The 16,998-nt window shown below is 36.8% G+C and overlaps 10 protein-coding genes across 10 annotated transcripts; 3 read left to right on the forward strand and 7 right to left on the reverse strand.

Moving 5' to 3' along the window:
• Positions 1-109: 109 nt before the first annotated feature.
• LOC148606773 (histone H4) lies at positions 110-421 on the reverse strand. The gene has a single exon (XM_088546191.1). The coding sequence runs from the start codon at positions 419-421 to the stop codon at positions 110-112; it is 312 nt and encodes a 103-aa protein (XP_088402317.1).
• Positions 422-1,605: 1,184 nt separating this feature from the next.
• On the reverse strand, positions 1,606-3,501 carry LOC148606774 (histone H3). The gene has a single exon (XM_088544939.1). The coding sequence runs from the start codon at positions 2,594-2,596 to the stop codon at positions 2,186-2,188; it is 411 nt and encodes a 136-aa protein (XP_088401065.1). The 5' UTR covers positions 2,597-3,501; the 3' UTR covers positions 1,606-2,185.
• Positions 3,502-4,264: 763 nt separating this feature from the next.
• LOC148606775 (histone H2B) lies at positions 4,265-4,642 on the forward strand. The gene has a single exon (XM_088546192.1). The coding sequence runs from the start codon at positions 4,265-4,267 to the stop codon at positions 4,640-4,642; it is 378 nt and encodes a 125-aa protein (XP_088402318.1).
• Positions 4,643-5,466: 824 nt separating this feature from the next.
• Positions 5,467-5,778, reverse strand: LOC148606776 (histone H4). The gene has a single exon (XM_088546194.1). The coding sequence runs from the start codon at positions 5,776-5,778 to the stop codon at positions 5,467-5,469; it is 312 nt and encodes a 103-aa protein (XP_088402320.1).
• A 1,184-nt stretch (positions 5,779-6,962) lies between these two features.
• Positions 6,963-8,858, reverse strand: LOC148606777 (histone H3). The gene has a single exon (XM_088544937.1). The coding sequence runs from the start codon at positions 7,951-7,953 to the stop codon at positions 7,543-7,545; it is 411 nt and encodes a 136-aa protein (XP_088401063.1). The 5' UTR covers positions 7,954-8,858; the 3' UTR covers positions 6,963-7,542.
• A 764-nt stretch (positions 8,859-9,622) lies between these two features.
• Positions 9,623-10,000, forward strand: LOC148606778 (histone H2B). The gene has a single exon (XM_088546195.1). The coding sequence runs from the start codon at positions 9,623-9,625 to the stop codon at positions 9,998-10,000; it is 378 nt and encodes a 125-aa protein (XP_088402321.1).
• Positions 10,001-10,824: 824 nt separating this feature from the next.
• LOC148606779 (histone H4) lies at positions 10,825-11,136 on the reverse strand. Its single transcript, XM_088546198.1, has one exon. The coding sequence runs from the start codon at positions 11,134-11,136 to the stop codon at positions 10,825-10,827; it is 312 nt and encodes a 103-aa protein (XP_088402324.1).
• A 1,184-nt stretch (positions 11,137-12,320) lies between these two features.
• On the reverse strand, positions 12,321-14,216 carry LOC148606780 (histone H3). The gene has a single exon (XM_088544938.1). The coding sequence runs from the start codon at positions 13,309-13,311 to the stop codon at positions 12,901-12,903; it is 411 nt and encodes a 136-aa protein (XP_088401064.1). The 5' UTR covers positions 13,312-14,216; the 3' UTR covers positions 12,321-12,900.
• Positions 14,217-14,979: 763 nt separating this feature from the next.
• LOC148606781 (histone H2B) lies at positions 14,980-15,357 on the forward strand. The gene has a single exon (XM_088546199.1). It carries the CDS (start codon positions 14,980-14,982, stop codon positions 15,355-15,357), a length of 378 nt encoding a protein of 125 aa, XP_088402325.1.
• An 824-nt stretch (positions 15,358-16,181) lies between these two features.
• Positions 16,182-16,493, reverse strand: LOC148606782 (histone H4). Its single transcript, XM_088546200.1, has one exon. The coding sequence runs from the start codon at positions 16,491-16,493 to the stop codon at positions 16,182-16,184; it is 312 nt and encodes a 103-aa protein (XP_088402326.1).
• Between the last annotated feature and the right edge of the window lie 505 nt (positions 16,494-16,998).

The following is a 16,998-nucleotide window of genomic DNA, read 5'->3' on the forward strand; positions in this document are numbered from 1 at the left end:
GGCTATACCTTGTTTGTCTTATACACGACACATAACATCCATATAAGAATCTTTTTGAAAAATTTTGGTGGCCCTGAAAAGGGCCGTTACTGTTGTTATGGGAAGCTGTTTAACCTCCGAATCCGTACAGGGTACGTCCTTGTCTCTTCAAAGCGTAGACAACGTCCATGGCTGTGACAGTTTTCCTCTTGGCGTGCTCAGTGTATGTGACTGCATCACGGATGACATTTTCCAAGAAAACTTTCAATACACCACGGGTCTCTTCGTAGATGAGTCCAGAGATACGTTTGACACCACCTCTACGTGCAAGACGACGGATAGCTGGTTTTGTGATACCCTGGATGTTATCACGCAACACCTTCCTGTGACGCTTTGCGCCTCCCTTTCCAAGTCCTTTACCTCCTTTACCACGTCCAGACATTATTGTTTCTCTGATAAAATATTAACAGTAGAATGAATTTGCCCGCTGTAAAGATAGATTATATACTAAATAGCGCGACCGTGATAGAAAGCTAGCAAGTTTTAAGAAACAATGATTTTCATTGGATAATGACTTTTTGTGACATAGAGTTGACCTGTACTCACTATTTGGAGGGAAAAGAATGTAATGTAAACAAATAAAAAAAGGGGGGGGGGTAGGGGGTTTAATATTATAAAGATTATTCTAAATTGTAATAAATGAAGAATGCTAAAAATGATATGAATACCAATAGAGCATAATAAAGATATCCTATTTGGAATTATCAATTCTTCAATTTGATGACACAGCTCAACAGTAATTGGGTCAAAATGAATTTTGAAAAATTACAAAATTTTATTTCTATATCATTTTGTGCAGTGTGATGTACAATCAAGGGTTGAAAATACATTCACTCAATGAAATAGGCTTCTTACATCTAGATATAACTTATATTGTAACATAGAATATATAGTATGAATAATCTGAGGGAGTGAAATTTTCCAAATCTGAATATTTTGAGAATTCAGGTCTTGGAAACAAGTTGATATGAAACTCCTTGTAATTACAAGTTAAGACTTTTGATGTCTTTTCTTTAAACATGCTTTATGCTAGAGAACATTTTTCTCGGCACAAAGTCTGTTCTTGCCATGATAACAAATTTATCTTTGTGACACACACACACACTCGATAGAGATGGACGTTACATGAGTGGTAAAGTCCATCACTTCACATTAGGAAGTTAGGCCGATGACATCTGATGACTCTAATAGAAACAGAAGAAAATGAATTAATATAAATGAAAATCATTGACTTGTGAGGCCCAAAGTATACATAACAATAGTACATAAACTGTGAAGATATGTATTATATTGCTCCAAGTAACACTTAAATGAAGGAAATGTGCAGTCAAAATCAACTTATTTGGTATGCATCCTACTGATTTTTGTTTTCTGGCATATTCTATAAAGAGTACATAAATCATGCTAAAAGTAGAGGAGGCATTATATTGACATGATAAAAAAAAAATGTGATTTCATGGAAACCTACCTGGTGTCTTGTGTTCAAAATAATCAGTAAGGGTGTTGTATCCACATACTAGTATACAGATTATAAGAACAGTACTGTATGTGTTGTTTTTTGGGGTTTTTTTTTTAACAATGGAGCAGCATGTACTATGTTTGGAAAACCACTTGCCTTTTTTAATAAGGTATGATACTTCCTTAGCAGTAGACATATATTACTCAGTCATATAATGTTAAAGCACATCTCATACACTCTACCAGAATAAGTCTGCACCCAATTAAAATCCAATCACATATACATTGTATTCCTGTTTGGACACTTTGATAGCCAGAAGTAAGAATTTATTTCACGATTTTTACAAATTAATAATGTTTTCTTTTCATATTGTTTACATATGTGTGTGTGTGTGCATGTATGTATGTATGCATTTATGTTGGAGAGGAGCAAGCTAAATTATGTGGTTAATAGGATTTGATGTTAAAATGAAACTTTTTTTTCCAATCGGGTTGGGGAAGGCTTATATGATGAAAATTGATACCTTTATAAATCAGGCAAGTGACGGTCAAGGAACATAAGTGAATTCTAAACTACATAATGATGTAGTTTTTAGTATTGGTTTAAATAAAACATCTAATAAGAATCTTTTTTGAAAGATTTTGGTGGCCCTTAAAAGGGCCGTTTAGTAAGGTGATAAGTCGCATCTTAAGCACGCTCTCCACGGATTCTGCGGGCCAACTGGATGTCCTTTGGCATGATGGTGACTCTCTTGGCGTGGATGGCGCACAAGTTGGTGTCTTCAAAAAGACCGACCAAGTAAGCTTCACTAGCTTCCTGGAGTGCCATCACGGCGGAGCTCTGGAATCTAAGATCAGTTTTGAAGTCCTGAGCGATTTCTCTGACTAATCTCTGGAATGGGAGTTTTCTGATGAGGAGCTCGGTACTCTTTTGGTATCTTCTGATTTCTCTCAGGGCGACTGTACCGGGCCTGTATCTGTGTGGTTTCTTGACTCCACCAGTGGCAGGTGCGCTCTTACGAGCGGCCTTGGTGGCCAACTGTTTTCTTGGAGCTTTACCTCCGGTAGATTTACGAGCAGTCTGCTTTGTACGAGCCATTGCGAAGAATGATGATTTGAAAAGTCTCACAGTGATATTAAAAAGGCCGCAAGGATTTGGTTTATTTGCCGCACAATTTGAAAAGCTCGGAGTAATTGGTCGGGGAAACCTATAACACTCCCTACGATTGGTTGTTATTGAGGTAATTCGATTGGATGAAAATAGGAAAAGTTTCAATCCACTTTTCTGTTGATGGTTGAGCTTTGCTAACAATCTGCCAAATGGCAATTTCAATCAACTAATAAACACTTAAGAATGAAATGAATTGTAATCAACAATTCTCATGCGTGACAGTCAATTATGTTTGAATAATTTAACCGTCATAATTTGGTACATGTACAATATACAATATTTATTTAGAGTAACAATAGATTTTTTTTTGGGTTTTGTTTTCATGCATTACGTTTGTTAATACAATGCGAATGATGAGACAGTGATATTAGAAGAGTACATAAAAATAATAATAATGATAATGATAATAATGCCATAAAAAAAAATATAATAATTACAATGAGCGTAATAATAGAAAAAAAAAAGAAAACAAAAGAAAAGAATTTTAAATGTTTTGTGTGGAGTAAAATAACAAGTAAATACAATACAGTTATTTAAAATGTACAGGCCTAGCCTACATACATTAATGCAACCCGTGAAATTGTGCATCTTTTTTTTTCTGTATTCTTAGGATAATACTGCCCTGGAACACTTGGCGCGCACGGAAATATTTTTTATATATACCAAGATTTAATTTCATTTATGAATAGTTACAATTTACTTAAAATTCAAGGTTTTTTCACCTTGAGGGAATGCCGCTCTTAGGGTTTTGTAGGAACAATCTTTGGTTACGTATTACGACAAGTTATATTTTATATGAGAAGAGAAATCAAGGAGAGGGACGGTATAGTTCCCCCCCCCCTCATTTTTGAGATTGCAATGCTTTCTTTTTTTTCACACACATAACTACATAAGAATCTTTTTGAAAAGTTTTGGTGGCCCTGAAAAGGGCCGTTGTATATTTCAGTTCGAAGAACTAAACTGTTTATTTAGCAGCCTTCTGGGTCTTCTTGGGCAGGAGAACGGCCTGGATGTTTGGCAGTACACCACCCTGGGCAATGGTCACACCGGACAGAAGTTTGTTCAATTCCTCGTCGTTCCTGATGGCCAGTTGGAGATGACGGGGGATGATTCTGCTTTTCTTGTTGTCACGGGCAGCATTACCTGCCAATTCCAAAACTTCAGCGGCCAAGTATTCGAGAACAGCGGCGAGGTAAACTGGGGCTCCAGCACCTACTCTCTCGGCATAGTTTCCTTTCCTCAACAGTCTGTGGATACGTCCAACTGGGAACTGAAGTCCGGCACGGGACGACCTGCTCTTAGCCTTGGATTTAGCTTTTCCTCCCTTTCCACGTCCAGACATTTTCTTATGTTATAACTTGTTCGAATTCAAACAAATCATAATAACACGAGAATAGTCAAATTTTCCTTTTATACCGACAAACGGATTGAAATGACATTCTGTCTTTAAACCAATCAGCGGTAATGTTCTATCGTCTATGAGGTGTTTTCCGCGAGGTTCGCGTTAAGAAACATATTTCAATCCACCATGTTGTTTAAATAGAAAATTGACAGGGCTGGCGGTATTATTCACTGTACAATCGTCAGAGGATAAACATGCCGCCAAAAGCAACAGGATCAAAGGGAGCAAAGAAGGCCGTGACCAAGGCCAAAGCCGCACGGGCTGGAGGTGACAAGAAGAGGAAGAGGAGAAGGAGGGAATCCTACGGAATCTACATTTACAAAGTTCTCCGACAGGTCCACCCTGACACTGGTGTATCATCAAAGGCTATGTCCATCATGAACAGTTTCGTCAACGACATCTTTGAAAGAATCGCCGCCGAAGCTTCACGTCTGGCTCACTACAACAAGAGATCAACAATCACATCTCGGGAGATCCAGACTGCTGTCCGTCTCCTTTTACCCGGAGAATTGGCCAAGCACGCTGTCAGCGAGGGTACCAAAGCTGTCACCAAATACACCAGCAGCAAGTAAACTTGCAGTTCCAGTCTACTTATTCAACGGCCCTTTTCAGGGCCACCAAAACTTTTCAAAAAGATTCTTATGTTGATATGTTATAGTTGTTATCAAATGCATATATACACCCCCTATTTTCCCCACAAACATACATAACTGTTTAAAACTTCCAAATTGCGAACAACGTTAATCCTTCCTTACTAAAGATTGATAAAGACATTGACATGAATTCTAATGAAAGTGCGTACATAAGAGGTATTTTTATCATAAAAAAATAAATGAAAATATAAAGTGTAACGCTTTATAAACATACATAAGAACACCGTCATATCATATGTACTTACACAAAAATAGATCAACATCAAGTCTGTATAGAAGTATAAATGAGACTTAAATAATATTGAAAGCATTTACAATATGAAATAATGGATATATCTACCATGATGAAATACATTAAATGACGCACCTTTAAAACAAAAACGGGAAATAGAGTTTTGCCCGAGTATCGATTTATCAGGGGATTACCGTTTAACTTGTTTGATTAATGGTAAATACTGAACACTGACAAAATAACATATACATGTATGTTTGTATTTGAAGATCGGTGTACGCAGTCTATTTAGCTCTTTTTTATGTCTCTTGGTGTTATTTTTTTTTTGGTTTTTAAATACAACATTTAAAGTAATTGTTTTGTTTTGTTTTTTTAATAATTTATATGAGTGTGGGGGAAGGGGGCTATACCTTGTTTGTCTTATACACGACACATAACATCCATATAAGAATCTTTTTGAAAAATTTTGGTGGCCCTGAAAAGGGCCGTTACTGTTGTTATGGGAAGCTGTTTAACCTCCGAATCCGTACAGGGTACGTCCTTGTCTCTTCAAAGCGTAGACAACGTCCATGGCTGTGACAGTTTTCCTCTTGGCGTGCTCAGTGTATGTGACTGCATCACGGATGACATTTTCCAAGAAAACTTTCAATACACCACGGGTCTCTTCGTAGATGAGTCCAGAGATACGTTTGACACCACCTCTACGTGCAAGACGACGGATAGCTGGTTTTGTGATACCCTGGATGTTATCACGCAACACCTTCCTGTGACGCTTTGCGCCTCCCTTTCCAAGTCCTTTACCTCCTTTACCACGTCCAGACATTATTGTTTCTCTGATAAAATATTAACAGTAGAATGAATTTGCCCGCTGTAAAGATAGATTATATACTAAATAGCGCGACCGTGATAGAAAGCTAGCAAGTTTTAAGAAACAATGATTTTCATTGGATAATGACTTTTTGTGACATAGAGTTGACCTGTACTCACTATTTGGAGGGAAAAGAATGTAATGTAAACAAATAAAAAAAGGGGGGGGGGTAGGGGGTTTAATATTATAAAGATTATTCTAAATTGTAATAAATGAAGAATGCTAAAAATGATATGAATACCAATAGAGCATAATAAAGATATCCTATTTGGAATTATCAATTCTTCAATTTGATGACACAGCTCAACAGTAATTGGGTCAAAATGAATTTTGAAAAATTACAAAATTTTATTTCTATATCATTTTGTGCAGTGTGATGTACAATCAAGGGTTGAAAATACATTCACTCAATGAAATAGGCTTCTTACATCTAGATATAACTTATATTGTAACATAGAATATATAGTATGAATAATCTGAGGGAGTGAAATTTTCCAAATCTGAATATTTTGAGAATTCAGGTCTTGGAAACAAGTTGATATGAAACTCCTTGTAATTACAAGTTAAGACTTTTGATGTCTTTTCTTTAAACATGCTTTATGCTAGAGAACATTTTTCTCGGCACAAAGTCTGTTCTTGCCATGATAACAAATTTATCTTTGTGACACACACACACACTCGATAGAGATGGACGTTACATGAGTGGTAAAGTCCATCACTTCACATTAGGAAGTTAGGCCGATGACATCTGATGACTCTAATAGAAACAGAAGAAAATGAATTAATATAAATGAAAATCATTGACTTGTGAGGCCCAAAGTATACATAACAATAGTACATAAACTGTGAAGATATGTATTATATTGCTCCAAGTAACACTTAAATGAAGGAAATGTGCAGTCAAAATCAACTTATTTGGTATGCATCCTACTGATTTTTGTTTTCTGGCATATTCTATAAAGAGTACATAAATCATGCTAAAAGTAGAGGAGGCATTATATTGACATGATAAAAAAAAAATGTGATTTCATGGAAACCTACCTGGTGTCTTGTGTTCAAAATAATCAGTAAGGGTGTTGTATCCACATACTAGTATACAGATTATAAGAACAGTACTGTATGTGTTGTTTTTTGGGGTTTTTTTTTTAACAATGGAGCAGCATGTACTATGTTTGGAAAACCACTTGCCTTTTTTAATAAGGTATGATACTTCCTTAGCAGTAGACATATATTACTCAGTCATATAATGTTAAAGCACATCTCATACACTCTACCAGAATAAGTCTGCACCCAATTAAAATCCAATCACATATACATTGTATTCCTGTTTGGACACTTTGATAGCCAGAAGTAAGAATTTATTTCACGATTTTTACAAATTAATAATGTTTTCTTTTCATATTGTTTACATATGTGTGTGTGTGTGCATGTATGTATGTATGCATTTATGTTGGAGAGGAGCAAGCTAAATTATGTGGTTAATAGGATTTGATGTTAAAATGAAACTTTTTTTTCCAATCGGGTTGGGGAAGGCTTATATGATGAAAATTGATACCTTTATAAATCAGGCAAGTGACGGTCAAGGAACATAAGTGAATTCTAAACTACATAATGATGTAGTTTTTAGTATTGGTTTAAATAAAACATCTAATAAGAATCTTTTTTGAAAGATTTTGGTGGCCCTTAAAAGGGCCGTTTAGTAAGGTGATAAGTCGCATCTTAAGCACGCTCTCCACGGATTCTGCGGGCCAACTGGATGTCCTTTGGCATGATGGTGACTCTCTTGGCGTGGATGGCGCACAAGTTGGTGTCTTCAAAAAGACCGACCAAGTAAGCTTCACTAGCTTCCTGGAGTGCCATCACGGCGGAGCTCTGGAATCTAAGATCAGTTTTGAAGTCCTGAGCGATTTCTCTGACTAATCTCTGGAATGGGAGTTTTCTGATGAGGAGCTCGGTACTCTTTTGGTATCTTCTGATTTCTCTCAGGGCGACTGTACCGGGCCTGTATCTGTGTGGTTTCTTGACTCCACCAGTGGCAGGTGCGCTCTTACGAGCGGCCTTGGTGGCCAACTGTTTTCTTGGAGCTTTACCTCCGGTAGATTTACGAGCAGTCTGCTTTGTACGAGCCATTGCGAAGAATGATGATTTGAAAAGTCTCACAGTGATATTAAAAAGGCCGCAAGGATTTGGTTTATTTGCCGCACAATTTGAAAAGCTCGGAGTAATTGGTCGGGGAAACCTATAACACTCCCTACGATTGGTTGTTATTGAGGTAATTCGATTGGATGAAAATAGGAAAAGTTTCAATCCACTTTTCTGTTGATGGTTGAGCTTTGCTAACAATCTGCCAAATGGCAATTTCAATCAACTAATAAACACTTAAGAATGAAATGAATTGTAATCAACAATTCTCATGCGTGACAGTCAATTATGTTTGAATAATTTAACCGTCATAATTTGGTACATGTACAATATACAATATTTATTTAGAGTAACAATAGATTTTTTTTTGGGTTTTGTTTTCATGCATTACGTTTGTTAATACAATGCGAATGATGAGACAGTGATATTAGAAGAGTACATAAAAATAATAATAATGATAATGATAATAATGCCATAAAAAAAAATATAATAATTACAATGAGCGTAATAATAGAAAAAAAAAAGAAAACAAAAGAAAAGAATTTTAAATGTTTTGTGTGGAGTAAAATAACAAGTAAATACAATACAGTTATTTAAAATGTACAGGCCTAGCCTACATACATTAATGCAACCCGTGAAATTGTGCATCTTTTTTTTTCTGTATTCTTAGGATAATACTGCCCTGGAACACTTGGCGCGCACGGAAATATTTTTTATATATACCAAGATTTAATTTCATTTATGAATAGTTACAATTTACTTAAAATTCAAGGTTTTTTCACCTTGAGGGAATGCCGCTCTTAGGGTTTTGTAGGAACAATCTTTGGTTACGTATTACGACAAGTTATATTTTATATGAGAAGAGAAATCAAGGAGAGGGACGGTATAGTTCCCCCCCCCCCTCATTTTTGAGATTGCAATGCTTTCTTTTTTTTCACACACATAACTACATAAGAATCTTTTTGAAAAGTTTTGGTGGCCCTGAAAAGGGCCGTTGTATATTTCAGTTCGAAGAACTAAACTGTTTATTTAGCAGCCTTCTGGGTCTTCTTGGGCAGGAGAACGGCCTGGATGTTTGGCAGTACACCACCCTGGGCAATGGTCACACCGGACAGAAGTTTGTTCAATTCCTCGTCGTTCCTGATGGCCAGTTGGAGATGACGGGGGATGATTCTGCTTTTCTTGTTGTCACGGGCAGCATTACCTGCCAATTCCAAAACTTCAGCGGCCAAGTATTCGAGAACAGCGGCGAGGTAAACTGGGGCTCCAGCACCTACTCTCTCGGCATAGTTTCCTTTCCTCAACAGTCTGTGGATACGTCCAACTGGGAACTGAAGTCCGGCACGGGACGACCTGCTCTTAGCCTTGGATTTAGCTTTTCCTCCCTTTCCACGTCCAGACATTTTCTTATGTTATAACTTGTTCGAATTCAAACAAATCATAATAACACGAGAATAGTCAAATTTTCCTTTTATACCGACAAACGGATTGAAATGACATTCTGTCTTTAAACCAATCAGCGGTAATGTTCTATCGTCTATGAGGTGTTTTCCGCGAGGTTCGCGTTAAGAAACATATTTCAATCCACCATGTTGTTTAAATAGAAAATTGACAGGGCTGGCGGTATTATTCACTGTACAATCGTCAGAGGATAAACATGCCGCCAAAAGCAACAGGATCAAAGGGAGCAAAGAAGGCCGTGACCAAGGCCAAAGCCGCACGGGCTGGAGGTGACAAGAAGAGGAAGAGGAGAAGGAGGGAATCCTACGGAATCTACATTTACAAAGTTCTCCGACAGGTCCACCCTGACACTGGTGTATCATCAAAGGCTATGTCCATCATGAACAGTTTCGTCAACGACATCTTTGAAAGAATCGCCGCCGAAGCTTCACGTCTGGCTCACTACAACAAGAGATCAACAATCACATCTCGGGAGATCCAGACTGCTGTCCGTCTCCTTTTACCCGGAGAATTGGCCAAGCACGCTGTCAGCGAGGGTACCAAAGCTGTCACCAAATACACCAGCAGCAAGTAAACTTGCAGTTCCAGTCTACTTATTCAACGGCCCTTTTCAGGGCCACCAAAACTTTTCAAAAAGATTCTTATGTTGATATGTTATAGTTGTTATCAAATGCATATATACACCCCCTATTTTCCCCACAAACATACATAACTGTTTAAAACTTCCAAATTGCGAACAACGTTAATCCTTCCTTACTAAAGATTGATAAAGACATTGACATGAATTCTAATGAAAGTGCGTACATAAGAGGTATTTTTATCATAAAAAAATAAATGAAAATATAAAGTGTAACGCTTTATAAACATACATAAGAACACCGTCATATCATATGTACTTACACAAAAATAGATCAACATCAAGTCTGTATAGAAGTATAAATGAGACTTAAATAATATTGAAAGCATTTACAATATGAAATAATGGATATATCTACCATGATGAAATACATTAAATGACGCACCTTTAAAACAAAAACGGGAAATAGAGTTTTGCCCGAGTATCGATTTATCAGGGGATTACCGTTTAACTTGTTTGATTAATGGTAAATACTGAACACTGACAAAATAACATATACATGTATGTTTGTATTTGAAGATCGGTGTACGCAGTCTATTTAGCTCTTTTTTATGTCTCTTGGTGTTATTTTTTTTTTGGTTTTTAAATACAACATTTAAAGTAATTGTTTTGTTTTGTTTTTTTAATAATTTATATGAGTGTGGGGGAAGGGGGCTATACCTTGTTTGTCTTATACACGACACATAACATCCATATAAGAATCTTTTTGAAAAATTTTGGTGGCCCTGAAAAGGGCCGTTACTGTTGTTATGGGAAGCTGTTTAACCTCCGAATCCGTACAGGGTACGTCCTTGTCTCTTCAAAGCGTAGACAACGTCCATGGCTGTGACAGTTTTCCTCTTGGCGTGCTCAGTGTATGTGACTGCATCACGGATGACATTTTCCAAGAAAACTTTCAATACACCACGGGTCTCTTCGTAGATGAGTCCAGAGATACGTTTGACACCACCTCTACGTGCAAGACGACGGATAGCTGGTTTTGTGATACCCTGGATGTTATCACGCAACACCTTCCTGTGACGCTTTGCGCCTCCCTTTCCAAGTCCTTTACCTCCTTTACCACGTCCAGACATTATTGTTTCTCTGATAAAATATTAACAGTAGAATGAATTTGCCCGCTGTAAAGATAGATTATATACTAAATAGCGCGACCGTGATAGAAAGCTAGCAAGTTTTAAGAAACAATGATTTTCATTGGATAATGACTTTTTGTGACATAGAGTTGACCTGTACTCACTATTTGGAGGGAAAAGAATGTAATGTAAACAAATAAAAAAAGGGGGGGGGGTAGGGGGTTTAATATTATAAAGATTATTCTAAATTGTAATAAATGAAGAATGCTAAAAATGATATGAATACCAATAGAGCATAATAAAGATATCCTATTTGGAATTATCAATTCTTCAATTTGATGACACAGCTCAACAGTAATTGGGTCAAAATGAATTTTGAAAAATTACAAAATTTTATTTCTATATCATTTTGTGCAGTGTGATGTACAATCAAGGGTTGAAAATACATTCACTCAATGAAATAGGCTTCTTACATCTAGATATAACTTATATTGTAACATAGAATATATAGTATGAATAATCTGAGGGAGTGAAATTTTCCAAATCTGAATATTTTGAGAATTCAGGTCTTGGAAACAAGTTGATATGAAACTCCTTGTAATTACAAGTTAAGACTTTTGATGTCTTTTCTTTAAACATGCTTTATGCTAGAGAACATTTTTCTCGGCACAAAGTCTGTTCTTGCCATGATAACAAATTTATCTTTGTGACACACACACACACTCGATAGAGATGGACGTTACATGAGTGGTAAAGTCCATCACTTCACATTAGGAAGTTAGGCCGATGACATCTGATGACTCTAATAGAAACAGAAGAAAATGAATTAATATAAATGAAAATCATTGACTTGTGAGGCCCAAAGTATACATAACAATAGTACATAAACTGTGAAGATATGTATTATATTGCTCCAAGTAACACTTAAATGAAGGAAATGTGCAGTCAAAATCAACTTATTTGGTATGCATCCTACTGATTTTTGTTTTCTGGCATATTCTATAAAGAGTACATAAATCATGCTAAAAGTAGAGGAGGCATTATATTGACATGATAAAAAAAAAATGTGATTTCATGGAAACCTACCTGGTGTCTTGTGTTCAAAATAATCAGTAAGGGTGTTGTATCCACATACTAGTATACAGATTATAAGAACAGTACTGTATGTGTTGTTTTTTGGGGTTTTTTTTTTAACAATGGAGCAGCATGTACTATGTTTGGAAAACCACTTGCCTTTTTTAATAAGGTATGATACTTCCTTAGCAGTAGACATATATTACTCAGTCATATAATGTTAAAGCACATCTCATACACTCTACCAGAATAAGTCTGCACCCAATTAAAATCCAATCACATATACATTGTATTCCTGTTTGGACACTTTGATAGCCAGAAGTAAGAATTTATTTCACGATTTTTACAAATTAATAATGTTTTCTTTTCATATTGTTTACATATGTGTGTGTGTGTGCATGTATGTATGTATGCATTTATGTTGGAGAGGAGCAAGCTAAATTATGTGGTTAATAGGATTTGATGTTAAAATGAAACTTTTTTTTCCAATCGGGTTGGGGAAGGCTTATATGATGAAAATTGATACCTTTATAAATCAGGCAAGTGACGGTCAAGGAACATAAGTGAATTCTAAACTACATAATGATGTAGTTTTTAGTATTGGTTTAAATAAAACATCTAATAAGAATCTTTTTTGAAAGATTTTGGTGGCCCTTAAAAGGGCCGTTTAGTAAGGTGATAAGTCGCATCTTAAGCACGCTCTCCACGGATTCTGCGGGCCAACTGGATGTCCTTTGGCATGATGGTGACTCTCTTGGCGTGGATGGCGCACAAGTTGGTGTCTTCAAAAAGACCGACCAAGTAAGCTTCACTAGCTTCCTGGAGTGCCATCACGGCGGAGCTCTGGAATCTAAGATCAGTTTTGAAGTCCTGAGCGATTTCTCTGACTAATCTCTGGAATGGGAGTTTTCTGATGAGGAGCTCGGTACTCTTTTGGTATCTTCTGATTTCTCTCAGGGCGACTGTACCGGGCCTGTATCTGTGTGGTTTCTTGACTCCACCAGTGGCAGGTGCGCTCTTACGAGCGGCCTTGGTGGCCAACTGTTTTCTTGGAGCTTTACCTCCGGTAGATTTACGAGCAGTCTGCTTTGTACGAGCCATTGCGAAGAATGATGATTTGAAAAGTCTCACAGTGATATTAAAAAGGCCGCAAGGATTTGGTTTATTTGCCGCACAATTTGAAAAGCTCGGAGTAATTGGTCGGGGAAACCTATAACACTCCCTACGATTGGTTGTTATTGAGGTAATTCGATTGGATGAAAATAGGAAAAGTTTCAATCCACTTTTCTGTTGATGGTTGAGCTTTGCTAACAATCTGCCAAATGGCAATTTCAATCAACTAATAAACACTTAAGAATGAAATGAATTGTAATCAACAATTCTCATGCGTGACAGTCAATTATGTTTGAATAATTTAACCGTCATAATTTGGTACATGTACAATATACAATATTTATTTAGAGTAACAATAGATTTTTTTTTGGGTTTTGTTTTCATGCATTACGTTTGTTAATACAATGCGAATGATGAGACAGTGATATTAGAAGAGTACATAAAAATAATAATAATGATAATGATAATAATGCCATAAAAAAAAATATAATAATTACAATGAGCGTAATAATAGAAAAAAAAAAGAAAACAAAAGAAAAGAATTTTAAATGTTTTGTGTGGAGTAAAATAACAAGTAAATACAATACAGTTATTTAAAATGTACAGGCCTAGCCTACATACATTAATGCAACCCGTGAAATTGTGCATCTTTTTTTTTCTGTATTCTTAGGATAATACTGCCCTGGAACACTTGGCGCGCACGGAAATATTTTTTATATATACCAAGATTTAATTTCATTTATGAATAGTTACAATTTACTTAAAATTCAAGGTTTTTTCACCTTGAGGGAATGCCGCTCTTAGGGTTTTGTAGGAACAATCTTTGGTTACGTATTACGACAAGTTATATTTTATATGAGAAGAGAAATCAAGGAGAGGGACGGTATAGTTCCCCCCCCCCTCATTTTTGAGATTGCAATGCTTTCTTTTTTTTCACACACATAACTACATAAGAATCTTTTTGAAAAGTTTTGGTGGCCCTGAAAAGGGCCGTTGTATATTTCAGTTCGAAGAACTAAACTGTTTATTTAGCAGCCTTCTGGGTCTTCTTGGGCAGGAGAACGGCCTGGATGTTTGGCAGTACACCACCCTGGGCAATGGTCACACCGGACAGAAGTTTGTTCAATTCCTCGTCGTTCCTGATGGCCAGTTGGAGATGACGGGGGATGATTCTGCTTTTCTTGTTGTCACGGGCAGCATTACCTGCCAATTCCAAAACTTCAGCGGCCAAGTATTCGAGAACAGCGGCGAGGTAAACTGGGGCTCCAGCACCTACTCTCTCGGCATAGTTTCCTTTCCTCAACAGTCTGTGGATACGTCCAACTGGGAACTGAAGTCCGGCACGGGACGACCTGCTCTTAGCCTTGGATTTAGCTTTTCCTCCCTTTCCACGTCCAGACATTTTCTTATGTTATAACTTGTTCGAATTCAAACAAATCATAATAACACGAGAATAGTCAAATTTTCCTTTTATACCGACAAACGGATTGAAATGACATTCTGTCTTTAAACCAATCAGCGGTAATGTTCTATCGTCTATGAGGTGTTTTCCGCGAGGTTCGCGTTAAGAAACATATTTCAATCCACCATGTTGTTTAAATAGAAAATTGACAGGGCTGGCGGTATTATTCACTGTACAATCGTCAGAGGATAAACATGCCGCCAAAAGCAACAGGATCAAAGGGAGCAAAGAAGGCCGTGACCAAGGCCAAAGCCGCACGGGCTGGAGGTGACAAGAAGAGGAAGAGGAGAAGGAGGGAATCCTACGGAATCTACATTTACAAAGTTCTCCGACAGGTCCACCCTGACACTGGTGTATCATCAAAGGCTATGTCCATCATGAACAGTTTCGTCAACGACATCTTTGAAAGAATCGCCGCCGAAGCTTCACGTCTGGCTCACTACAACAAGAGATCAACAATCACATCTCGGGAGATCCAGACTGCTGTCCGTCTCCTTTTACCCGGAGAATTGGCCAAGCACGCTGTCAGCGAGGGTACCAAAGCTGTCACCAAATACACCAGCAGCAAGTAAACTTGCAGTTCCAGTCTACTTATTCAACGGCCCTTTTCAGGGCCACCAAAACTTTTCAAAAAGATTCTTATGTTGATATGTTATAGTTGTTATCAAATGCATATATACACCCCCTATTTTCCCCACAAACATACATAACTGTTTAAAACTTCCAAATTGCGAACAACGTTAATCCTTCCTTACTAAAGATTGATAAAGACATTGACATGAATTCTAATGAAAGTGCGTACATAAGAGGTATTTTTATCATAAAAAAATAAATGAAAATATAAAGTGTAACGCTTTATAAACATACATAAGAACACCGTCATATCATATGTACTTACACAAAAATAGATCAACATCAAGTCTGTATAGAAGTATAAATGAGACTTAAATAATATTGAAAGCATTTACAATATGAAATAATGGATATATCTACCATGATGAAATACATTAAATGACGCACCTTTAAAACAAAAACGGGAAATAGAGTTTTGCCCGAGTATCGATTTATCAGGGGATTACCGTTTAACTTGTTTGATTAATGGTAAATACTGAACACTGACAAAATAACATATACATGTATGTTTGTATTTGAAGATCGGTGTACGCAGTCTATTTAGCTCTTTTTTATGTCTCTTGGTGTTATTTTTTTTTTGGTTTTTAAATACAACATTTAAAGTAATTGTTTTGTTTTGTTTTTTTAATAATTTATATGAGTGTGGGGGAAGGGGGCTATACCTTGTTTGTCTTATACACGACACATAACATCCATATAAGAATCTTTTTGAAAAATTTTGGTGGCCCTGAAAAGGGCCGTTACTGTTGTTATGGGAAGCTGTTTAACCTCCGAATCCGTACAGGGTACGTCCTTGTCTCTTCAAAGCGTAGACAACGTCCATGGCTGTGACAGTTTTCCTCTTGGCGTGCTCAGTGTATGTGACTGCATCACGGATGACATTTTCCAAGAAAACTTTCAATACACCACGGGTCTCTTCGTAGATGAGTCCAGAGATACGTTTGACACCACCTCTACGTGCAAGACGACGGATAGCTGGTTTTGTGATACCCTGGATGTTATCACGCAACACCTTCCTGTGACGCTTTGCGCCTCCCTTTCCAAGTCCTTTACCTCCTTTACCACGTCCAGACATTATTGTTTCTCTGATAAAATATTAACAGTAGAATGAATTTGCCCGCTGTAAAGATAGATTATATACTAAATAGCGCGACCGTGATAGAAAGCTAGCAAGTTTTAAGAAACAATGATTTTCATTGGATAATGACTTTTTGTGACATAGAGTTGACCTGTACTCACTATTTGGAGGGAAAAGAATGTAATGTAAACAAATAAAAAAAGGGGGGGGGGTAGGGGGTTTAATATTATAAAGATTATTCTAAATTGTAATAAATGAAGAATGCTAAAAATGATATGAATACCAATAGAGCATAATAAAGATATCCTATTTGGAATTATCAATTCTTCAATTTGATGACACAGCTCAACAGTAATTGGGTCAAAATGAATTTTGAAAAATTACAAAATTTTATTTCTATATCATTTTGTGCAGTGTGATGTACAATCAAGGGTTGAAAATACATTCACTCAATGAAATAGGCTTCTTACATCTAGATATAACTTATATTGTAACATAGAAT

Source organism: Perna viridis, chromosome 9, assembly GCF_037379345.1.
Source record: "Perna viridis isolate PV_CMFRI_1.1 ecotype Kerala chromosome 9, ASM3737934v1, whole genome shotgun sequence".
In the NCBI taxonomy this organism is placed as follows: domain Eukaryota; kingdom Metazoa; phylum Mollusca; class Bivalvia; order Mytilida; family Mytilidae; genus Perna; species Perna viridis.